Source organism: Vulpes vulpes, chromosome 5 (genome assembly GCF_048418805.1).
Source record: "Vulpes vulpes isolate BD-2025 chromosome 5, VulVul3, whole genome shotgun sequence".
In the NCBI taxonomy this organism is placed as follows: Eukaryota; Metazoa; Chordata; class Mammalia; order Carnivora; family Canidae; genus Vulpes; species Vulpes vulpes.
Genome location: NC_132784.1, coordinates 77399194 through 77424607, shown reverse-complemented (window position 1 = coordinate 77424607; position 25414 = coordinate 77399194). Strand labels below are relative to the sequence as shown.

The 25414-nt window shown below is 39.1% G+C and overlaps 1 protein-coding gene and 1 pseudogene across 1 annotated transcript; both read left to right on the top strand.

Annotated features, from left to right (window-relative positions):
• The first annotated feature begins 2417 nt into the window (after positions 1-2417).
• On the top strand, positions 2418-3368 carry LOC112930545 (olfactory receptor 5G3-like). Its single transcript, XM_026012888.2, has one exon. It carries the CDS (start codon positions 2418-2420, stop codon positions 3366-3368), a length of 951 nt encoding a protein of 316 aa, XP_025868673.1.
• Positions 3369-21600: 18232 nt separating this feature from the next.
• Positions 21601-22379, top strand: LOC112930546 (olfactory receptor 5G3-like; annotated as a pseudogene).
• Positions 22380-25414: the final 3035 nt, after the last annotated feature.

Below are 25414 nucleotides of genomic sequence, written 5' to 3'. Positions count from 1 at the left end.
AGAGATGAGGAGTATGAGGCACAGAGAGACTTGAAAATGTGCTCAAAGTGACACAAGTTGTAAAGCTGCGGAATTGACATTAACATCAGGTGATGTGTCCAGAATCCAGGTAGCAAACTACTTCCTCCAAACTGGTTCTGGTGTTCAATGGATCACTCCCGACTGATAGAAAAGAGGGCTCTTTTTGGCAAGAGGCACCCAAAAGTGGGGGCAAAACTCTCATGTTTTCTTAGGAATCCTCTCTTTGAGAAAAGACACAATTAGGAAATCATACTTGGTCCAAGTGCCACTGAGATTATTTTAATTTTATCCCTTTAGGAATAAACTCTTGAGGTTTTAGTTCTTTGGGGACCTGGCTCTAAACTATTGAAAACTCCTGAGAACATGTCCCCTTGTTCTGTGCCAATATGTGTATATTCATGTGCAGGCCAAACATTATTTCTTCACTGCTGGGCTCTTCAAGATGGAGATTTGTCTTCTTCAGAGAGTATTTAAAGGTCATGCCTCTTGGAAGAGGTTACCACCATGAAGAAAGTTGAGTGTTCCATTTTTTTAGAAAATGATCATTTCTTTGGAAGCCTTTGAGAATGCTACATGAAGGATATCCTTAAAGAAGTGAGTACATTGTATTTTGGAAAATATGAAGTTTTTGAAATTTGGTGGAGCAATATCAGGATGAATTTAAATGTCAGGAAAATAACATTCCTAGCTCAGGCTCTCAGAAGAGAGTAGACTTGGGCATTCTGTTCACATTCTCAGGAGATAAAACAATTGATTTGGTGTGACTTTTAAAAACTGAATTTCCTATTTATTTTTGTGTAATATAGAGATCCTCAATGTCAATAAAGATTTCTAAGGTCACAGAATGTAGATATGAAAGGGGCATAGAAATTATCCTCCCTGTCTTATAGAAGACTCAAAATGGCTTATAATCAAATAAAAAAGAAGAAAAGAGAGAGAGGAGAGCAAGAGAGAAAGAAAGGAGAAAGAAAGAAAGAAAGAAAAGAAGAAAGAAAAAAAGAAAGAAAGAAAGAAGAAAGAAAGAAAGAAAGAAGAAAGAAAGAAAGAAAGAAAGGAAAGAAAGAAAGAAAGAAGAAAGAAAGAGAAAGAGAGAAAGTAGGGAGGTTGGTCCAAAACTAGAAGCAGCCTGTCTCTGCTACCACCTAATCTTCACATACCTATATTAGTATATTTGGACCGGCATAAATGTTTTCATTTATGTCATGGCTGATGCACCTAACATAAATCTAGAATTGTCCCTGTGACTACTGAAAACATACTTTACATAGCATTGAGCAAATAGTTATGATAATGATAAAAGAATCGAATAGATACAGTCACTGTATCATACATCAAGTTCCGCAAATAATTATTGTATGAGTAGTAAATTGCTTTTATTTTATTTAAAGAGGACATTAATTGAAGTGATAATAAACGTTATTTAAAATCAGATCTTTTTCATATACATTTTCTCCATAGTGATTGTCTCCTTTGAAACCATTTGATTTCTTCTTCCCGAACTAATGAGACAAAAAGTAACATTTTCTTTCTCCTGCGTGAAGCATTCTGCATTTGATATTTTTCATATTTCTATAATTGATATTGCCTGACAAGTGTCAGGATAAGTGCCTTAAAAGAAGTTTATACAATGTTTAGGGAATCACATAAAATAATAACATGTTATTTTGGTGCAAACAGATGCTTAATTTTCTATACAATTGTCATGGCATTTCCGTTTTACTGTCCAAAATTTGCCAGATCACCTGTTCTTACTGACAAGACCTCTCCATTTCTTCCATAACATCATGTTCTCTTATATCAGTAATTGCTTCACTGATTGTGTATGTTATCATTTCCACATTCTGTTATCAGTGCAAGTAGAGATTAGACTGATAGACACATCTATGATTGTGTCTTTATAATATTAGAATGGTACTGATCCTTCAATGAGAACAGGAACTTCTCTGCTTAGTCTTTCCCAGATGTCTAATGTAAGGATCTGAATATCACATTGGTGAGATTTTGCAGTACTCCCAGTAAAGGTCTTCCTAACTGAGTTTTATTATCCCATAACACAGTAAGATGAAATGTGGAGACTAATTCCTATTTCAAATGCAATTTTCTGATTTGCAAAACTTTCAGACAATTTAGTTGGACTCCTCTTTTTATAGGAGAGGGTACTGAATCTAAAGAGATCAAGGGTGAATTGTCCAAGTTTATACAATATCTACACACAACTCCAAGACCTAGTACATGGACATACTATCTTCAAGTTCAACAATAATTCAATACTTGTCTATTACAAATCTGTTTAAGATAATGCGTTATTGGCTTAAAGTATTATTTGTAACTGTTGACAACTGATTTTTTAAGTATATAAATTGCTTTTCCTTCTTGCAACAGATTAAAACTGACCAATGGAAGAGAAGAATCAGACAGGAGTGTCTGAATTTCTTTTCTTGGGCCTCACAGATCATCTCCATCAACAGATTGTCCTCTTTGTCATGCTTCTCTTCATCTATCTTGTCACCCTGGGGGGTAACATAGGGATGATCATTCTCATATGGACTGATCCCAGATTCCACACGCCTATGTACTTTTTTCTCAGCCACTTGTCCTTTGTTGATCTCTGTTCCTCTTCTTCCATTGCCCCCAAGATGCTGTGTGATATCTTTGCAGAGAAAAAAGACATCTCTTTCATGGGTTGTGCTGCACAGATGTGGTTCTTTGGCCTTTTTGTGGCAACTGAATGTTTTCTCCTGGCTTCCATGGCATATGATCGGTATATGGCCATCTGTAAGCCCTTGCTGTATACACTCATTATGTCCCAGAGGGTCTGTGTGCAGCTGGTGGTAGGGCCTTATTCCATGGCTCTTATAAGCACAATGACTCATACAATTCTCACATTTCGCTTACCCTTCTGTGGTCCAAATGTCATCAATCACTTCTTCTGTGACATATCTCCACTGCTTTCCCTAGCATGTGCAGACACCTGGATCAATAAGTTAGTGTTGTTCATCATGGCAGGATCTATAGGAATGCTCAGTGGCCTGATCATCATGGTCTCCTATGTTTGTATCCTGGTGGCCATCTTGAAGATCCAGACTGCTGATGGGAGGCAGAAAGCTTTCTCTACCTGTTCTTCTCACCTGGCTGTTGTCTCTGTGCTGTATGGGACGCTTTTCTTTATCTATGTTCAGCCTGACTCCAGTCCCTCCCTGGATATCAATAAAGTGATTTCTCTATTTTATACTGTGGTAATCCCCATGTTGAACCCCCTCATCTACAGTCTGAGGAACAAAGAGGTGAAAAATGCATTCAGGAAGAAGTTTGAAATGAAAAATTCCATAATGGTTTTGGCAAAATAAAACTGTTGTGTTGTGCCATAGATGTTGGTACAAACCGTGTAGGAAAAAGTTCATTGAAGTGAAAGTCAGAAGTTGCATGTCTGTCCATGCTCCGCTAGTTCTTGGATGACTTGAAAAATAACAGTTCTTAAATATTTTTCTATGCCATCTTGTTTTCTGTGACATGGCTAGAGTTTCAAAATAATATAGAGAGTTTCAAAATAACATATTATATTTCAAAATAATATAGGTTGGGAATATAAATGTGATATATACTTGAAGAAAACTGAGGTGAATATTTGTACAATCATGGATATTTGAATACTATTTAATCCAGACTAGAAAACCAAAAGCTGTAATTGAAAATTCAGGGTACCACAAATGATATTACAAAAGAATAATAAAGCAAAAGAAAGTGCTTGTGTACATGTGCCAAACAATGAGGTAGTAATTGTTGGTAATTAAAAAACTCTTTAAAATTCAAAGAAAAAGAAAATAGATAAATGGGCAAACAAATGAACAGATAATTCACAGAAACGGGGACCCATAGGCCAAAAGTGTATGGAAAAAGATTCACTATCATTATTGGTCAAGTTAGTGAAAGGAAATTAAAATACCAATGCACTGCCTTTCAATGTAGATGGAATATTTTTTTTTATTATTTATGATAGTCAGAGAGAGAGAGAGAGAGGCGCAGAGAGAGAAGCAGGATCCGTGCAGGGAGCCCGACATGGGATTCGATCCCGGGTCTCCAGGATCTCGCCCTGGGCCAAAGGCAGGCGCTAAACCGCTGCACCACCCAGGGATCCCTAGATGGAATATTTTTAATTTACAATGATGGTGAAGCTCCTGGACCTGATGCAGAGCCTCTCCTGTTCTGCATTCCACTTACTGACTCCAGCCTTCTGTGCCATGTGGTCTCTGGGCTGGAGAAATTTTCTTAGCTGTGTGGAATATGTTGCCTTCAAAACCCAAAGAGGCCTAGTAGGACCCTCTGATTCTTTTATTTTTTTTATTTTTTTTTATTTTTTTATTTTTTTAAATTAATTTTTATTGGTGTTCAATTTACCAACATACAGAAAAACACCCAGTGCTCATCCCGTCAAGTGTCCACCTCAGTGCCCGTCACCCATTCACCCCCACCCCCCGCCCACCTCCCCTTCCACCACCCCTAGTTCGTTTCCCCGAGTTAGGAGTCTTTATGTTCTGTCTCCCTTCCTGATATTTCCCAACATTTCTTTTCCCTTCCTTTATATTCCCTTTCACTATTATTCATATTCCCCAAATGAATGAGAACATACACTGTTTGTCCTTCTCCGATTGACTTATTTCACTCAGCATAATACCCTCCAGTTCCATCCATGTTGAAGCAAATGGTGGGTATTTGTCGTTTCTAATGGCTGAGTAATATTCCATTGTATACATAAACCACATCTTCTTTATCCATTCATCTTTCGATGGACACCGAGGCTCCTTCCACAGTTTGGCTATTGTGGCCATTGCTGATAGAAACATCGGGGTGCAGGTGTCCCGACGTTTCATTGCATCTGAATCTTTGGGGTAAATCCCCAACAGTGCAATTGCTGGGTCGTAGGGCAGGTCTATTTTTAACTCTTTGAGGAACCTCCACCGTTTTCCAGAGTGGCTGCACCAGTTCACATTCCCACCAGCAGTGTAAGAGGGTTCCCTTTTCTCCGCATCCTCTCCAACATTTGTTGTTTCCTGCCTTGTTAATTTTCCCCATTCTCACTGGTGTGAGGTGGTATCTCATTGTGGTTTTGATTTGTATTTCCCTGATGGCAAGTGATGCAGAGCATTTTCTCATGTGCATGTTGGCCATGTCCATGTCTTCCTCTGTGAGATTTCTCTTCATGTCTTTTGCCCATTTCATGATTGGATTGTTTGTTTCTTTGGTGTTGAGTTTAATAAGTTCTTTATAGATTTTGGAAACTAGCCCTTTATCTGATATGTCATTTGCAAATATCTTCTCCCATTCTGTAGGTTGTCTTTTAGTTTTGTTGACTGTATCCTTTGCTGTGCAAAAGCTTCTTATCTTGATGAAGTCCCAATAGTTCATTTTTGCTTTTGTTTCTTTTGCCTTTGTGGAGGTATCTTGCAAGAAGTTACTGTGGCCGAGTTCAAAGAGGGTGTTGCCTGTGTTCTCTTCTATGATTTTGATGGACTCTTGTCTCACATTTAGATCTCTCATCCATTTTGAGTTAATCTTTGTGTATGGTGAAAGAGAGTGGTCCAGTTTCATTCTTCTGCATGTGGATGTCCAATTTTCCCAACACCATTTATTGAAGAGACTGTCTTTCTTCCAATGGATAGTCTTTCCTCCTTTATCGAATATTAGATGACCATACATTTCAGGGTCCACTTCTGGGTTCTCTATTCTGTTCCATTGATCTATGTGTCTGTTTTTGTGCCAGTACCACACTGTCTTGATGACCACAGCTTTGTAGTACAACCTGAAATCTGGCATTGTGATGCCCCCAGCTATGGTTTTCTTTTTTAAAATTCCCCTGGCTATTCGGGGTCTTTTCTGATTCCACACAAATCTTAAAATAATTTGTTCTAACTCTCTGAAGAAAGTCCATGGTATTTTGATAGGGATTGCATTAAACGTGTACATTGACCTGGGTAACATTGACATTTTCACAATATTAATTCTGCCAATCCATGAGCATGGAATATTTTTCCATCTCTTTGTGTCTTCCTCAATTTCTTTCACAAGTGTTCTATAGTTTTTAGGGTATAGATCTTTTACCTCTTTGGTTAGGTTTATTCCTAGGTATCTTATGCTTTTGGGTGCAATTGTAAATGGGATTGACTCCTTAATTTCTCTTTCTTCAGTCTCATTGTTAGTTTATAGAAATGCCATTGATTTCTGGGCATTGATTTTGTATCCTGCCACGCTACCAAATTGCTGTATGAGTTCTAGCAATCTTGGGGTGGAGGCTTTTGGGTTTTCTATGTAGAGTATCATGTCATCGGCGAAGAGGGAGAGTTGGACTTCTTCTTTGCCAATTTGAATGCCTTTAATGTCTTTTTGTTGTCTGATTGCTGAGGCGAGGACTTCCAGAACTATGTTGAACAGCAGTGGTGAGAGTGGACATCCCTGTCTTGTTCCTGATCTTAGGGGAAAGGCTCCCAGTGCTTGGCCTGTTCAGGTTTTCTATTTCTTCCTGCTCCAGTTTTGGTAGTTTGTGGCTTCCCAGGAATGCGTCCATTTCTTCTAGATTTCCTAATTTATTGGCGTACAGCTGTTCATAATATGTTTTTAAAATCGTTTGTGTTTCCTTGGTGTTGGTAGTGATCTCTCCTTTCTCATTCATGATTTTATTAATTTGAGTCTTCTCTCTCTTCTTTTTAATAAGGTTGGCTAATGGTTTATCTATCTTATTAATTCTTTCAAAGAACCAACTCCTGGTTCTGTTGATCTGTTCCACAGTTCTTTTGGTCTCGATATCATTGAGTTCTGCTCGAATTTTAATTAACTGTCTTCTTCTGCTGGGGGTGGGGTCTATTTGTTGCTTTTTCTCTAGTTCCTTTATGTGTAAGGTGAGCTTTTGAATTTGAGATCTTTCCAGTTTTTGAATAAATGCTTGTATTGCGATGTATTTCCCCCTCAGGACTGCTTTTGCTGCATCCCAAAGATTTTGAACGGTTGTATCTTCATTCTCATTAGTTTCCATGAATCTTTTTAATTCTTCCTTAATTTCCTGGTTGACCTTTTCATCTTTTAGCAGGATGGTCCTTAACCTCCACGTGTTTGTGGTCCTTCCAAACTTCTTGTTGTGATTAAGTTCTAATTTCAAGGCATTATGGTCTGAGAATATACAGGGGACTATCCCGATCTTTTGGTATCGGTTCAGACCCGATTTGTGACCCAGTATGTGGTCTATTCTGGAGAAAGTTCCATGTGCACTTGAGAAGAATGTGTATGCAGTTGAGTTTGGATGTAAAGTTCTGTAGATATCTGTGAAATCCATCTGGTCCAGTGTATCATTTAAAGCTCTCGTTTCTTTGGATATGTTGTGCTTAGAAGACCTATCTAGTATAGAGAGAGCTAGATTGAAGTCACCAAGTATAAGTGTATTATTATCAAGGTATTTCTTCAGTTTGGTTATTAATTGGTTTAAATATTTGGCAGCTCCCACATTAGGGGCATATATATTGAGGATTGTTAAGTCCTCTTGTTGGATAGATCCTTTGAGTATGAGATAGAGTCCCTCTTAGAGTCTCACTATAGTCTTCGGGGTAAATTTTAATTTATCTGATATAAGGATGGCAACCCCTGCTTTCTTTTGAGGACCATTTGAATGGTAAATGGTTCTCCAACCTTTTATTTTCAGGTTGTAGGTGTCCTTCTGTCTAAAATGAGTCTCTTGTAGACAGCAAATAGATGGGTCCTGCTTTTTTATCCAGTCTGAAACCCTGCGCCTTTTGATGGGGTCATTAAGGCCATTCACGTTCAGAGTTACTATTGATAGATATGAGTTTAGTGTCATCATATCTATTCAGTCCTTGTTTTTGTGGATTGTTCCACTGAACTTCTTCTTAAAGGGGAATTTTAAGAGTCCCCCTTAAAATTTTTTGCAGAGCTGGTTTGGAGGTTACATATTCTTTCAGTTCCTGCCTGTCTTGGAAGCTCTTTATCTCTCCTTCCATTTTGAATGAGAGCCTTGCTGGATAAAGTATTCTTGGTTGCATGTTCTTTTCATTTAGGACCCTGAATATATCCTGCCAGCCCTTTCTGGCCTGCCAGGTCTCTGTGGAGAGGTCTGCTGTTACCCTAATATTCCTCCCCGTAAAAGTCAGGGACTTTTTTTCTCTTTCTGCTTTAAGGATCTTCTCCTTATCTTTGGAATTTGCAAGCTTCACTATTAAATGTCGAGGTGTTGAACGGTTTTTGTTGATTTTAGGGGGGATCTCTCTATTTCCTGGATCTGAATGCCTGTTTCCCTTCCCAGATTCGGAAAGTTTTCAGCTAGGATTTGTTCAAATACATATTCTGGCCCTCTGTCCCTTTCGGCGCCCTCGGGAACCCCAATTAAACGTAGGTTTTTCTTCCTCAGGCTGTCATTTATTTCCCTTAATCTATCCTCATGGTCTTTTAATTGCCTGTCTCTTTTTTCCTCAGTTTCCCTCTTTGCCATCAACTTGTCTTCTATGTCACTCACTCGTTCTTCCACCTCGTTAAGCCTCGTCGTTAGGACTTCTAGCTTGGATTGCATCTCATTTAATTGATTTTTAATTTCTGCCTGATTGGATCTAAATTCTGCAGTCATGAAGTCTCTTGAGTCCTTTATGGTTTTTTCTAGAGCCACCAGTAGCTGTATAATAGTGCTTCTGAATTGGCTTTCTGACATTGAATTGTAATCCATATTTTGTAACTCTGTGGGAGAGAGGGCTGTTTCTGATTCTTTTTTTTGAGGTGAGGTTTTCCTTCTAGTCATTTTGCTCAGTGCAGAGTGGCCAAAAACAAGTTGTATTGGGAAAAGGAGAAAAAGAGAGAGAAGGAAAGAAAAGAGAAAAAGAAAAAAGAGAAAGAAGAAAAAAAAAGGGGAAAAAGAAGAAAAAGAAAGAAAAAGAAAGGAGAAAAAAGAAAAAAAAAAGGGTGGGGTGGGGGAAGCAATCAGAAATCAAGAAGAAAGAAAGAAAGAAAGAAAAAGCACAAAACAAAACAAAACAAAAAAACCAAAAACAAAAAAACAGACAAACAAAAAACCCACGGGGGAGTATCTTCCGATTCTGTATACTTTAAGTTCCTTGACTTCCCTTGGAACTGGTCCGTCTACCTGGTCTTCTGGGGGAGGGGCCTGCTGTGCTGAGTCTCAGGTGTTAGCACTTGGGGGAGCTGCTCTGCCCCTGCCTGGTGCAGGGCTCAGTGGGGGTTGTTCACCCCGTGAGGCCCCGGGAGGAAGCCACAGTGGCGGGGGCAGCTCTGGGACCCTGGAGTCAGCCCCCGCAGTAGCTCCGGGGCTCTCCGTCTGCAGGGCCTGGAGGCTCCGGGGCGGGGCCGCTGATCTGCTCAGTTCCAGGCAGGAGCGTCCTCGCTGTCCTGGGCCCTCCCGGCCTCTGCCTGTCCCGGGGGAGGCCGGATCCTGGGCTGTGTCCCGGCGCCCTGTGCTCCGGGGCCTGCGCTGTTGGATTCGCGCTCCCGCCCCGCAGCCCCCTCCGCGGAGCCGCCGCCCGAGCCCGTCCGAGCTGCTCCGGGTCCCGCCGAGCGCTGCAGCCCTTAGGGAGCTCGGCGCACTCTCCGGGGCGCAGTTCCTCTGTTACTGTCCCCGGGAGCCCGAGGGCATCCCCGCCTTCCTGGGGATCCTGCTCCAATTCCCCGGGAGGCCTTTCCGCGGGGAAGGTCGGTGCAGCTCCTGCTCCTCCGGGACGGGGCTCTCCTGTCCTGGGGACACTCGCCCCGGCCTCAGCCCGGCTCCTCGCGGGGCCCCTCCCCCTGGAGACCTTTTGTTTCTTTATTTCTTTTTCCCCGTCTTCCTACCTTGATAGAGGCGCGAACTCTTCTCACTGTAGCATTCCCGCTGGTCTCTCTTTAAATCTCAGGCCAAATTCGTAGATTTTCAGGATGATTGGATGGTTTTCTAGGTAATTTGTTGAGGACAGTTGACTTGGGGACCCTACTCTTCTGCCATCTTGCCCCTCCCCCCTGATTCTTTTCTTCATGAATTTCACTTTGGATAGTGTATTGTAGCATGTTTCTAATCACTGGATCTGTAAAAATTCACCCAATATTGAGTTCCTGAATCTTAATAGGTGTTTGTGCTTGTGTTGTGCTTCCCACCCTCTGGAGCACAGGTGTTTTACCAAGGCCCCCAATGTTCCAGCAACTGCTTGTGAGATCTGCTCTATCAGTATGATGCTAGAAATTGCAGAAATTGCAGTTATGATCCACTAAGTGTAGTGGGTAAGAGGGCATATATCTTAGGAGGCCACATACCTGCAGACTATATTGAGGAGGGCAGGAGTGTTAGCACAGCCTTGAGGGAAAATTTTAAGTTAATTTTGTTCATCTCACATGAACATAAACTGTTTTTCACCCTCCATTCTTATCAGAATAGAAAATAATACATTTTCCAAATCATTGATTGCATACCATGTATGGGAGACCTTGTATATATTTCCATGTGAAGTATAGAGTTGCTACTACTTGGTTGAATTTTAAGCAGTCTACAGACACTCTCTAAGAACCATTCGATTTTTGGATGGGCCAGACTCCTGAATTAAATCAAGATAATACAACTACTTCTGTTGCATCCTCTATGTCTTTGATGGTGGCATTAATTTCTATATTCAAGTGTTCTGGAATCCTATCAATCCTCCTTGAGTCTAGGAAGCCTAGATGCATAACAATATCTCATACCACCAGGTTTTAAAACTTTTAAAAAAGATTTTATTTATTTATTTATTTATTTATTTATTTATTTATTTATTTATGAGACGGAGAGAGAGAGAGGAGAAAGAGAGAGAAAGAGAGAGAGAGAGAGCACGAGTTGGGAGGGGTAGGGGTGGGGAAGGGATAGAATCTCAAGAAGACTGTACTGAGGATGAAGTTCCATGCGTGGGGGTGCTCAATCTCACAATGCTGAGATCATGACCTGAGCTGAAATCAAGAGTAAGGTGCTTAACCGATTGGGCCACCCAGGTGTCCCCCCAGGAATCTCCCTTACTAGTGCTTTTTCTTTATTGTTTCAATGGAAGAAGTATCCCTTCAGGGAACACAGTCGCCTGATATCTTCTTTAATGGATACCTGATAGCATCATCACCATCATATATATTCACTTATAAATCCTTTCAAGCATCTTCACATCTCTGAGCATTTGGGCCCCTTCTTTGACACTTTCACATGGAAATAATGGAATCTCTACCTCACTTACTGTAGGCTGTCAGTTTTTCCAAGGTTCAAGGTGCCATCCCAACAGTGCATTAGGATGCTTCTGGTGTCTTGCCTGCAAGGTAATTTTGAGTCACTGGAGTTCTACATCAGAAAATTCTTCCTCATTCAACTTTATATTCCCCCTATCCTAAGCACATCACATTCAAGATGTATACTGCATTATTTTCCAGTTCTGGTTGGTACTTATTAGCCAAGTCCTAGAACTCTTTTGGTAAATAATAGGCCAATTCTCCTTAGTCATTAGACCATACCATTCTAAACCTTGCCCCTGGTTTATGTTTAAAATCTGAGAAGAGAGGTGGGACAAGATTTTGAAAAAAGCACTAACTATCTTGAGCCTCTCTCACGGAGCCCTCTTTATGTTCTCTGGCAAAGGAAGGCTGGTCTCTTCCAGCAAGGGGGAGAAGGTCACTTCTGTAGGGTCACAAGCTTTGTGGGAGCTGGAATATCTCAAACACATCCACACCGATATCTTAATCACAATTCTTAGTGTCCAACTCCTTCCTTATCAGAGTCCTGACTTCTGTACAGGAAACTTGCAGAAGATATGAATTCAGCTTCTTTCTTATTCTATTTCCCTCTGTCAAGTTGTTGGGTGGAGTTTATACACAGTCTGGTCTCTGACTGTAGGAGATGAGGATCTTTTTACATTCTGCCTATCTGACTTTGACATCATATCATAAATTGGAAATTATCTGGCCTGAGTCTGTTACTTATTTTCATCCTTTAGGATGTTAGTGGCGTTTAAACAACAATCAACTTCATAGTGCAATAATTACCATTGCTCCCTCTATCTCTCACAACCTAGATAATTACATAAGCCAATGTATATTTTTCACCTGTACCCCATCTCAATTCACTGATGTGAATCTTAGTAATTGCAATGCCATCTCTCCAGTCAGCAATCTGAAAGTCCACCAAGAAGTCCATTCTAGAATCTGCTCAATTCATTGATCAAGCAAGTTACCAACGTAGGCCTCGTTCAAAGACAGGGGAAAAAAAACCCCTCAATCTTTCAATGGAGGAATAGCACACATTTGTAAGAAAGGAGGTAATTAAATATGCTTAGGGGTAACCTAACAAAAGTTGTTAGAATCACAAAATCTAAACAAAATTTAGTACCTTTATTATAAACAAGAAACCTTATTGTTTAATACGGTGCAGGTGTCTGAATTAACTCAATCTACTTATATGTGGGTTCAATGAATTTATAATACAGAGACATATAGAAAATAATTCCTAGTAAAAATTTGGACAATTATATTGCAAAAACATATCCTTTAGAAACTGCTTGCCCTAGGAATTATAACTACTTTTTGGAAGTCAAGAGATGACTTCATTAAGAACAGACTCTGCCTCTTTAAAACTTGAACCTAGTATACAGTTCTACAAAAACTTTGGCTAAGAGACTAAAGGTCAATTCACTTAAGAAAGTATAGCATTCGAACGAATGGATATGTTTTTGTAATATAATTGTGAGTGAGATCAAGCCCAATATTGGGCTCCATGCTTAGTGGGGGGGCTGCTGGAGATTCTTTCTCCCTTTCCCCTGCTTGTGTGCTTTCTCTTTCTCTCTCTCAAATAAATAGATCTTAAAAAAAATAATGTATGGTGACAGATTGTGACTACATTTATTATGGTGAGCGTTGAGTTGTATATAGATTGTTGAAATAATGTGTTGTATGCCTGAAATTAATATAACATTATATGTCAATCATACTTTAATAATAAATGAAATAAAAGATAATTTAAAAATTGAAACAATAAACTAAAAAAAAAAGAAATCTGGATCTCAAACCTTGTGGGTTAGGAATAAAATTCAGAGGCCACTTCCTTTAGAGATGAAAATATTCATGACCACTGATTTCTTATATGCCAAGCCTGATTTCCTGGGCAGAGAACAGGACTCTGCCCAAGTGCTTTGCCGCAGTTCCTCTGAACAACTGAAGGCAACGTTGGCTTTTTAGTGGTTAGAAGTTTCACACAGTTTCCGTGAGCACTTGAAAAATAAATCTGCTCTCTAAATATAAGCATTTTTCAAAGATGTGGAAATCTTTAACACTACAAAGCTTGGTGTTGACAAAGGAAAGAGGCAAAGCTAAAATAAAACAAAAGCATTTATTTGGGGTCTCAGAATTAAAAATTTGGGAAGCACAGCTTTGGGTAGCCACCCAAATTGTGTCCCCTCGGGGAACAAAAGTCTAGGGATTTTAAAGACAAAAGGGAATGTTTGCATATGTTTGTTTATACTGAATTTTGATTGGTGTTGGTGGCAGAAAACTAATCTTAACTGAATATAATTGGTTGCTAAGGCTATCACTAAGCAAAGTATGCTACTGTAGCAAGTTGCAGGTATTTGGGCTGAATCCTTGGAATATTGTGGTTTGACCCAGTTCAAAAGTTGATGGTTTCTCTGATGAGGGTGCACAGAAGGCATACCTTAATGGCATCCTGGCTCCATAAAAACTCCTGGACATAAATAAGCGACCTCATTTCATTTCATATTTCACAGTGTCAAGGGGTAAGACTGCAAATTTTTAGACCTTCCCATTTATCCTGAGGGGAAAAAAATGCTTTTATTATTTCTGTCCTAACGTCAGAGGCTGATATGGCAGGAAAAGACCTGGTTTGACAGAAATCTCTCACAAGTAAACTATAAAATTCTCTCAAAAACATCTGCAAGCAATTTGGAGCTGTGTATCAGTAAGGAAACAATGGCCTGAAATCTGCAACACTATGTGATATCACGAACGAAAACAATAATTTATAATCTTCAAAATAATTTGCTGTTTGCATTTCAATATTTTATTTATTGGCTGCATCAATATTAAAAACCATTTGGGATGCCTGGGTGGCTCAGCGGTTGAGTGCTTGCCTTAGGCCCAGGGTAGGATCCTGGAGACCCAGGATCGAGTCCCACATTGGGCTCCCTGCATGGAGCCTGCTTCTCCCTCTGCCTATGTCTCTGCCTCTCTCTCTCTCTCTCTCTCTTTGTGTCTCTCATGAATAAATAAATAAAAATCTTTAAAAAAAGTATTAAAAACCATTTATGGAAGATCTGCTATGAAGTCCACTTGATGATCGGCCTATATATTTTACATTTATAGCTCTGTACGGTAGGTACTACACTAAAATAAAAAACTACGATGCCTGGGTGGCTCATTTGGCTAAGCATCCGACTCTTGATTTCAGTTCAGGCCATGATCTCAGGGCCCTGGAATTGAGCCTCACCTCACATCTGCTAGGCTCCGTGCTCAGAGAGAAGTCTGAGATTCTCTTTCTCCCTCTACTTTTGCCCCTCCCCACTCCTCTCTCTTTCTCTAAAAGAAAGAAATAAATCTTATAAAAAAAGGAAACAATAATCCAAAGTCATTAACTCAAGCATGCATTAAGAATGCTAAAATATGGAAGAAGCTTAAGAGGGGTGTTCTGCAGGGAGCAAGTAGCTGAAAGATTTTACAAGGTTGATTGAGGAGGGTCATTCAAAGTTTAATTTTGTTCTAAGAATTATTCACCGTTCACATTCTTGGAAAGTAGGGGGAAATGGGTTATCTTAATCATGGGACAGGATGTAGGAACAGGAAGATGGAATCTCAGAGTAACAGCTACTGGCTGCTTAAGTGCATTTAGGGATAAGGAGTGGAGTGTGGGAACATTTGGAAGTTAAGAATTTTGGAGAATAGCTAAGATTTAGTGTTTTGATTTTTGGGATGGTTGCAATATCTCTTGAGTTAGTAGTTAGCAGCTACACAGAGGCACTTAAACTCTAAGCAGTATAAAATATGGGACCACAGTGGTAAGGAACACTTGAAATAGTATCATTATTAGATTCTGAAATGTCTTCTTTGCACCCCCTTATCTTTCTTAGTTTTATCCAGGAAAGCAAGTCCAATAGATTGAAGGCAATTGTTTAAAATACAAATATTCACATGATCTTTCTACATTGGTTCTTACCTTTACTCTACTTTTAGGGTTTTGTCAGAGCTCTAAGCTTGGCTGATGGAACATGTGCTAGAAATATTCTCAATAATTTATAGGGTACCCAGGTCTCAGTCAGTTTATCATTGGACGCTTGATTTCGGCTCAGGTCATGATCTCAGGGTAGTGGGATAAAGCCCCACATTGGGCTCCTTGTTTAGAAGGAAGTCTGCTTAAGATTCTTTCTCCTCCCTTCCTGCCACTCCTACTGCTTCTCAAAAGAAAAAAAATCTTCAGAAAAAGAAATATTCTCAATTATTTTAAGTGAAATTGGCCTGCCAATACTGATCTAAGATTTTAGTCAATTTTCCTCTATTATTTTGTTAACCAGCAATAAAACAGAAAAGTATGGAATCTCTTATTGAGGGATAACTCATAATTAATAAAGATTTAGCCAGTGATTACCCTGGAAGTAACCACATATAATAAGCAGGGAGGACATTGACTAATCTCCAGGGCCTTTGAGGTAATAATAAAACATACACACACAGTTGCCGCTAATTGTCTCCTTTTGAGAGATGATTACTATTTAGAAACAAAGGCTTCAAACAGTTATTTTTGTAATAGTATGTGTACTTGATCTTGAGCTTCTTTTAACCTAAGATGTATACCATTATTGAAATATATTTATATTAATGTATTTTACTCTCACATAATAAAATTTTGAGGACTGTATTTTTCTGATAGCCTTTTAGTTTTTTTTTCTGTAAGTCTAGTAAAGATGGAATTCTTGAGTAATCAAAGACTTGATAAAAACAACATGAAGCAACAGAAATTATTTCGATAAAACAGAGAATTTTTGTTTTCTAGGCAGATTACTTAGAAGAGAAAGAAAAACTTTTTCACAATCTTATCAAGAATAGACCAATAGTTCAAGAAAACTTCATGCTTTTAGCAGATGAAGGAAAATTAAGTTTTAGTGTTGTGTAAGTACGCCTCATCCGCCAGTCCTAAAACTAGCAGAGATGTGGATACCTGCACTTTCTTCTCTAACCTGAGCTCTTCTTACTCTCTAAGACAAGCTTCAGTCTCTAGTTGGGCATCGGTGACCAGGCAAGCTGCCCACAGTAGAGACCAGCCCACTGTGCAGCCACTTTTCCTCTGCTTTGCTGCAATTCCTCAAACAAATGCATTAAAGCAGCTACCATTTGGGGGCATCTCTGTACTCAAGTGGCAGTTCACAAGCATCTGATATATGGACCACCCTTCCTCACATAGTGGTCGTGGGCCAACTCAGGATTTCCCTCCTGATGCCCCTCTCCCAAGACTCCATTCTTTGGTCCCCTAGCTGGCTCACCAATTGTTGGTTTGAGTACTTGAATGCCAGGGAATTTTTTTGGTAAAATCCAGAACTGATCCTTATACACTGAGGGCAGGGAGAGACTTAAGAAAGAGTCAGGCTACTTCAGATGGCAGGTGGAAAGTTTTATAAGCTAGGGAACTACCATATGAAGCTTGTCTTAGGCAGCAGCAAGATGAGTAGATCTCCACACCTGCTTTGCCAGAATCTCTTTTTTAAAGACTTTCTTTCTTTCTTTCTTTCTTTCTTTCTTTCTTTCTTTCTTTCTTTCTTTCTGAGAAACAGAGAGAGAGGCAGAGACACAGGCAGGGGGAGAAGCAGGCTCCATGCAGGGAGCCCGACATGGGACTCGATCCTGGGTCTCCAGGATCACGCTCTGGGCTGAAGGCGGCACTAAACCACTGAGCCACCCAGGCAGCCCTTAAATGTTTATATAGAAGCCCTTAATGGGTTCAGTCACATACATGCACCATCAAGATGGTCTCAGCAACACGTTACCCCCTTGAGGGTGCATCCTTGAAAAGGGCTCCCACTGTGGGAAGGGCGGGCAGTGTGTACTTTCCAAGGACAGGGGCTAGGGGACTCCAAGTCCCCTAGGTCCAGCTGAAGGGTCAAGGGATGGTTACTTATACTTGAGGACCACTTCTAGTCAGCCAGCTAACTGGTTACCTCATTAGGCAATTTTACCTTTTTTAAAAAAATTCTTACATTCCCCAGAGGGAAAATTTCTCATAGATGTCCAAGAGAAGCACTTTCCTATAATAGAATTTGCTTTGTCATACTTTTTCATATCATATTATTTCCTTCTCTTGAAGTTTAATGAAGTGTCATTTTATTTATTTATTTTTGTTATTATTGTCCATTTCTTTACTAGTTTTAGTTGATTTCAAGTAGAAGAAAAGGGTAAAATGACTTTGTTTTGCCTTCGTTAGTTGAAGTGTACGATATGATTTAAATTGCTACACTTAAACTATTGATTGTGTAATACTTTTGTTTTATTTTATTTTTAAAACTTTTAAAAAAGATTTTTTATTTATTCATGAGACACACACACACACACACACACACACACACAAAGAGGCAGAGACACAGGCAGAGGGAGAAGCAGGCTCCATGCAGGGAGCCTGATGCAGGACTTGATCTTGGGACTCCAGGATTACTCCCTGGGCCAAAGGCAGGTGCTAAACCACTGCCACTCAAGGATCCCCAATATTTTTTTTTAAATTTTCCATGCCACTCAAAAAATACCTATAGAATATGTCTTCCTTGCAACTTTCCAAGATAGGTACTTCATAGGATGCAGACAGTTGTAAAGCTATGTCCTTGAACTTGCAAAATCAGATGATAGTCAAGAAAATGCTATGGTGGTTGCTGGAGTGGGAGATCACATCCCTTTTAGGGGATTGTGGGAAGTTTTCCAGGGGAAGTGGTGACTGAGATCACCCAACCAAATTGTGCTGGTTTCCCAGTGCTGTCCTAACAAGCTACCCCAAGCTTAGTGGCTTTTATGATTTTATGATTTTAAAGTTCTGCAGGCTAAAAAGTCCTACATGGGTCTCACTGGGCTATAATTAAGGTGTTGGCAGGATTACATTGCTTCCTGGAGCCTCCAGAGGAGACCCGTTCCCTTGCTTTTTCCAGCTTTTCAAAACTGTCCACGTTCCTCGGTGATGGCCCCCATCCTTTATCTTTAAAGCCAGAGAGAGAGAGAGAGAGAGAGAGCAGGCTCACAAGCAGGGGGAGGGGCAGAGGGAGAGGGAGAAGCAGACTCCCCACTGACTAGGAAGCCCAATGTGGGGCTTGATCCCAGGACCCTGGAATCATGACTTGAGCCGAAGGCAGATGCTTAACTGACTGAACCATCCAGGTGTCCCAAGTTCTTTAGGTTAACAACATCAGCAAAGTCCCTTATCTGCCACAGAAGGTACCATATTTGCAGGTCCCTGGGATTAGGAGGTGGACATCTTTGGAGAGCATTATTCTGCTCATCACACTATCCCCTCAGATGTGATATTTTTTTGTCTCCTCTATAAAACTTTATTCCAACCAAGTTGGATGTTCTTACCTCCTTGTCTCTGTTCATCTCCTTACTTCAACCTGTGATGCTCTTCCTCTTAATTTCAGGTCTCCGTCTCAAACTTGTCTATCTTTCCACACTAATCTGCCCATGAAATTTTTCCTAACCACTTCAGCTCACAGCTATCCTCCATTCTACTAAAATTCTGTGGTTTGTTATGCCTTGGACCAAGCCAGTGATATGTTGAACTGTGGGTATTCTTTTTATTTACCCCATCTACAGAAGAGAATTTGGAGGAAAAGAGAGTAAAGAACAAAGCAAACAATAAGCCCCCTTTGCCAACAGGGACACACTGTGGATCCAGGTAGCACACTACTCCACCCTAGCATGTGTTTACTGTTAACATCACTGCAGATGGAAAATATGGTTTGTTTTGACAAGGAGGATCTCAAAGAGGAAAAAAAAAACATTTTTTTTAGGAATCCTCTGTTGGAGAGAAAAATGATATTTTGTAAATATACTTGGCATGAATGCCAATGATGTCACTTTAATTTTGTCCCTCAGCTGTAAACTTTTGAGGGTTTAAGTTCTTCAGAGGCCTGGCTTAAAGTATTGAAAACCATCAGGAACATGAACCTTTTATTTTGTGCTGGATGTGAATCAGGCTGGAGGACAAGGAGTGCTTCTTTCAGGCTCATCTGCATGGAGATTTATCTTTTTTACTAAGTGCTTAGGATGTCATATCTGCTGCAGAAAGTTACTACCAAGAAGGATTTAAATTTTCCATGAAGTCCAGAAAACTTCATCTTGAAGCAGTTAATAGGGAAACAAGGGATTCTCTTAAAGAAGTGAGTATCCCACATAGTGATTAAAAAAAGAAACTTTGAAATGCAGTGGAAAGATGTTAAAATGAACTTGACTTCTGGGAACAAAAACTCACCAGCCCAAGTATTCCAAAGAGAGCGGTCTTTGGTTTAGTCCAGCTCTTCAGGACATGAAATAACTGATTTTTTGATCCTTTAAACCTGATCTTGTTATTTTGATACTCCAATGTCCTGAAAGAATTCCAGGGTCATAGAATGCTAGAAATGGAAAAGTCACAGAGATCATCCCCCTTATTTATAGGAGAGTCAGGGTCTCTTATTCGTGTTTGTGTGCATTTGGGGGGTGGTGGTAGCGCATTCCCCTCAGCAAACACACTCACCTCATATGTCCACAAATATTCACAACTACTCACAGTTCCAAAGTAGATTTTGAACTCTTTCAAATATGAAACTAAAGCAGTGTTTTCCCCAACCACTTCAGTTCACAGTGAAGATAGAAGCTTTTTCTGAAATCCTGTGGCACAGGTAGTTTTGGACTAGCCAAATACGACTTTGAAATGTAGGTTTCTTTTTATGCCTAGGTCTTCTTTCTCCCAATAGGTGTAAATTACTAAAAATAATTGATATTAGTGGCTGACATTAACAAGCAATTGATCTGTGGAAAATGCAAGCCACAGATATTTTCTCAAATAATAATAAACTCAAGAGGCGTCAACAGTGTGTTAACTATTATTTTGTCACCATGGCTTTTCAAGGACCGTATCTTAATCATTCTATCTTCAAAGTGTGAAATGTTTTTGTTTATACAAGGAATTATTTGAGTTGATAGTAAGCATATGAACCTAGAATCTTTCTTATGGATACTCCCACACCTTGTGCTTCTTACTATAATTTTAAACAGCTTGTTGTATTCTTCCTCAGTTGATGAGTCAGAAAAATATTTGCCTGAAAATTTTGTCTAAATAAAAATGTCAAGCATTTTACACATTTTTGTTAACAAAATATAAATAGGCTGTCAGAATTTATGCCTTAAATAGATTTATAAACATTACAAGGAATTAGGGGAAATAATTTTATTTCGATGAACAAAATATATTCATATATTCATAGAAATTACTGGTAGAAATTACCACTCAAGATGAAGTCAGTTGAGCTTCCAGTGGATACTTATTTTTCTATGAGATTTCCATGGAAACTTGTTGTGCAATATTTGATAGATTAATTAATCTCAAAGAAAGAGCATCTCAATGCCTCCCAAATCATTATATTCATTTGAATTATATGGTTAGTGGCATAGCCTTCATTTCATTTAACGCCCAACTTGAATCCTCTGTTCTTGTGCCACTTCTGTCTTCATGCTGGTCGAAGAGTAAATATATCCAATCTCTCATTTGCAGGGTAGTCCTTTATAAACATAAATACGATTATTATGTGTTACTATAAAATCATCCCCATTCTAAATAACCCTACTGACATTTGTTTACATTTCCCTTTGTAAGCCTTTTATAAAGGAAGAGATTAATATACACAGATATGAATATTGTCTTCATGACATCTGAATGGTATTATCCACTCCGTCAAAACAGGAACTGAGAGGGCTTTATTTCTGTTCTGTTTACCCCACCCCAACTGTTGATTATCAGGATCTGAATTTTTCATCATTTCTCACAATATCGATAACTGGTTACTGTGTTCCTAGGTAGGCATTACTATTCTATCATGTGATAAAGATGAAATACAAAGACTGAATTTAATTTCCAATACAATTTTAGAACCCGAGGGAGTTTCAGATTTTATAGTTAGACTGTTCTTGAGATGGCAGAGAATATTGAATCCAAAAAGATCAAGTATGAATTGCTCAAGTCTGCATGGGGATTACAATGGACAGGAACTAGTCCTTGGGAATACTGTTGACCAGTCCAACACTATTTCCATTACTGCCTCCTTAACAGATTAAAAAACACTTGTCATAAATTTAAGAGGCTGTTTTGTATATGCTAATTGATATTTTACTTTTTTTTCCAATTGATATTTTAAAAATGAAATGTATTTTTGAATTTCTTACATAGGTTACAACTGATTAGTGGAAGAGAAGAATCAGACAGGAGTGACTGAATTTCTTTTCTTGAGCCTCACAGATCATCTCCATCAACAGATTGTCCTCTTTGTCATGCTTCTCTTCATCTATCTTGTCACCCTGGGGGGTAAGATAGGGATGGTAATTCTCATATGGACTGATCCCATATTCCACACGCCTATGTACTTTTTCTCAGCCACTTGTCCTTTGTAGATCTCTGTTCCTCTTCTTCCATTGCCCCCAAGATGCTGTGTGATATCTTTGCAGAGAAAAAAGGCGTCTCTTTTATGGCTTGTGCTGCACAGATGTGGTTCTTTGGCCTTTTTGTGGCAACTGAAAGTTTTCTCCTGGCTTCCATGGCATATGACCGGTATATGGCCATCTGTAAGCCTTTGCTGTATAGACTTATTATGTCCCAGAGGGTCTGTGTGCAGCTGGTGGTAGGGCCTTATGCCATGGCTCTTATATACAGCATGACCTATATGATGTTGGTTTCACTTACCCTTCTGTGGTCAAATGTCATTAATCATTTCTGTGATTTTTCACCACTGCTTTCTCTTGCATGTGCAGACACTTCCATGATTCAGTTTGTATTATTCTTTTTAGCTGGATCTATACAAATATTCAGTGGCCTAATCATAATGATCTCCTACGTTTGCATCCTGGTGGCTGCCTTGAAGATCCAGACTGCTGATGGGAGGCAGAAAGTTTTCTCCACTTGCTCTTCTCACCTGGCCATTGTCTCCATGCTGTATGGGACTCTTTTCTTTATCTATGTTTGGCCTGGCTCAATTTCATCCCTGGATATCAGTAAAGTGATTTCTCTATTTTATACTGTGGTAATCCCCATGTTGAACCCCCTTATCTACAGTCTGAAGAACAAGGAGGTAAAAAAATGTATTCAGGAGGAAGTTTGAAAGGAAAAATTCTCTAATGCTTTTGGTAAAATAGAACTGTGCTGTGTTGTACCATAGAGGTTGGTTCATAATGTCTAGTAAAAATAACACTGGGCTGAGAATGAGAAGCTCTCTTTAATCCTGGGTAGTTACCAGGTTACTTATACTTCATATATTTTTTTCTTCAGTCTTCTGCATTGCAAAAACGATGGGGAATACAACATAATTTACAGATATTAACAGTATAAATGTAATGTATGCCAGAAGAAAATCCAGAACATTTATATATTCTCAAATGTGGGATGACATTTATTATAGCAAATGTTATAAGGGAAAGATATTAAATGGAAAGAGAGAGTTCATTAATAAAGGTGTCATAGAACTTGTTAAAAGTTGAACAATGGAAAGTGAGAACACAGTTGCAAAACAGGTGACTCACAATGAGTTAATGTCTCAGTCGGAAAGTGCTGAACATATATGTGTGTATATATATACACAGTAGAGAAATGGGCCAATTGAAGGAGCAATTGGCACAACTGGAAATGCAAAAGGCCAAAAATATAAATATATAAAAACTCTTCAACTTTGCAATTGTTTAAGTAAATAAAATTAAAATGAGAATGTTCTTTTCATTTATCTGATTATCAAACACTAAAATGATTATGTGCAATGCTGGTAAGGTTACCACTGGACATAGACGGCAATTTTACACTTATCTACTTCAGCTGAGTGTGGAATAGCTACATTTTTAAAAGTAATTTGAAGATTTCTACTAAAATTCACATAATCTTTTACCTAGCTATCTTACATTTGGAAATCTGTGCTACAGAAAAAAAATATCAGACACAAATGTTGCAGCATCATTTATAGGGGGATAAAAGAAAACTAGTTTGTATCATTGGGAGAAACATACACTCTGTCTTTGAAATGTTGCACAGCTAATTATAAAAAGTGGAAGTTTATATTTATACTTTGGTTTGGAGGAAACTCCCTCATACAATCATTGATAGATGGGGCAAAAAACCAAGTCAAAATTTAATCTGTAGAACTGATCACAGGTTGTGTTGGTTTGCAACCTCCTTGGGAGGCTGCCATGAAATGAGTGGCCCCCATCACAAAGGGCAGAAGAGACCAAAGAAAGCAGACCACTTCAGGATAGTAGATGGCAGGTTTAACAGGCATAACAGGCATAACATAATTTAAGAGGTTGTTCTGGGTGCTGGGTAGCAGAGTGTATCTCTGCTACCTCCTGACAAATCTTCAGTTTATATAGAAGCCATAAAGGGGTTCAGTCATATACACCACCCAGAGAGTCCCAAGAACACATCACTCTCTCAAGGCTATGTCATTGGGGCAGCTTTTGGGAGCAGAAAAGGTCTATAGAATGCATATTCCAAGGATAGGAGACAGGGGAGGAAGTTCAGGTTGCCAGGGTCCAGCTCACAGGTCAACCAGAGCTCAGGTATTCTTCATGACCTCCCCCAACACTTTGTAAAATAAAATAAAATAAAATAAAATAAAAAAGGTGCAGGTAAAACTTACCTACTGTGTAAAATATATTGGTACATATGTATGTACACGATCATGGAGAGAAGTGTGCAAAGTTACTGGTCCAACTGTTAACCTCGGTTACTTCAGTAGGGCGAAGTTGGAAGTAGCATTGAGGGCGGGGGTTAGGGTGCTTCATGCTCATGTGAATTGTTGGACTTGTTTTACAACAAATGTTTAATTTTGTAACTAAAGTTTACTTTTGAAAAGCCATAATCTGTGTCAAAACTGAATGAATGAATACATCTGTAAGTAAATAAATTTGGATGAATGGACTCAATGCCTTCTGGTACGGCTGCTTCTCCATTCTAACACTCTGATTTTGTGAAATACTTTTAAATACTGGTGAATGAAATCTTTATCAAAAACTAAGTAAAATGGGGAGGTGGGAGTGGGGATGGGGTAATTCCGGGATGGGCACTGAGGAATCCCATCCCATTGATGGGATGAGCACTGGGTATTATATTAGATGTTGGCAAATTGAATTTAAATTTAAAAAATGTAAAAAAAAAAAAAAAAAACCCCAAATAAAATGGAGATATTCTTAGCAACTCTGTGCTTCAGTCTCTTAGTTTTTCCCTATAAGGATCAGTATTTTCTCCCTCCAACCTCCCCTCTGGTCTATAATTTTTATACAAGGTGGTAGGTTTTCTCCTTATTAAAAGCATCAAAATGATTTAAAAAATGCTAAAATCAAAATGACCCAGTGCAAATGGTGAACTTTGAAAAGTAAACCAAATGTTATCTTAAATAGATCCATGTTAAACTACATTTTATACTTGTAGTAGCACAACATTTCATAGAAAGAATGTATGCTTCTCCTAGCGTTACAAATTCAGCGTATTTCCTTTTATTCCCCCTACAAATGATATCCCAATATTGGTGTCTGGTATTTATATACCTGTAACCCAGACTTCCAAATATAAGATAGTTAGGTCGAAGATTATGAATGATTAATTTTGTTAATTGTCAGTTTTCTGAAATTTCCCAGTACCGTACTACTCAGAGTTGTTGAGACTTGGGCTTAGGTGTGCCAAAGGGACATGTGTTTTTATCTAGAATGATCAACAGTTTCTTCCTCGTCAGACTTTGTCTTAAAATGACTCTATTCTGCATCTCCATTACATGTCTCAAATCTGTCACCTGTGAGATAGTCATTTCCTAGTATGAGAGCTGAAGTATTTTCTGCCATTTTAATGGCTTCTTAAACATGTATGATGCACATCCTATTGAATGGGGGTTGGGAGGAGAACAGCAGGCAGCAAGTGATGATTATAAATTTCTTGAATTGCTCTATGGTCCTTTTCCAAGCATATGCAAATATATTCAAACCAACTGTCTTCCTCTAGCTCTCGTTATTGCTGTTCTGATCTAATGTATTCTGTCTAGAATTCTCTTCCTACCATATTCATGTGGATTAGCTACTCGTTTTTCACATACTGTTTAAGTGTTACTGCCCCTTAGAGACTCACCCTAAGGAAGTGATTCTCAGAGACAGGGCCAATTAG

Bases quoted from the DNA above. Each gene is read 5' to 3' on its own strand.
- LOC112930545 (XM_026012888.2), top strand. From the start codon at position 2,418: ATGGAAGAGAAGAATCAGACAGGAGTGTCTGAATTTCTTTTCTTGGGC.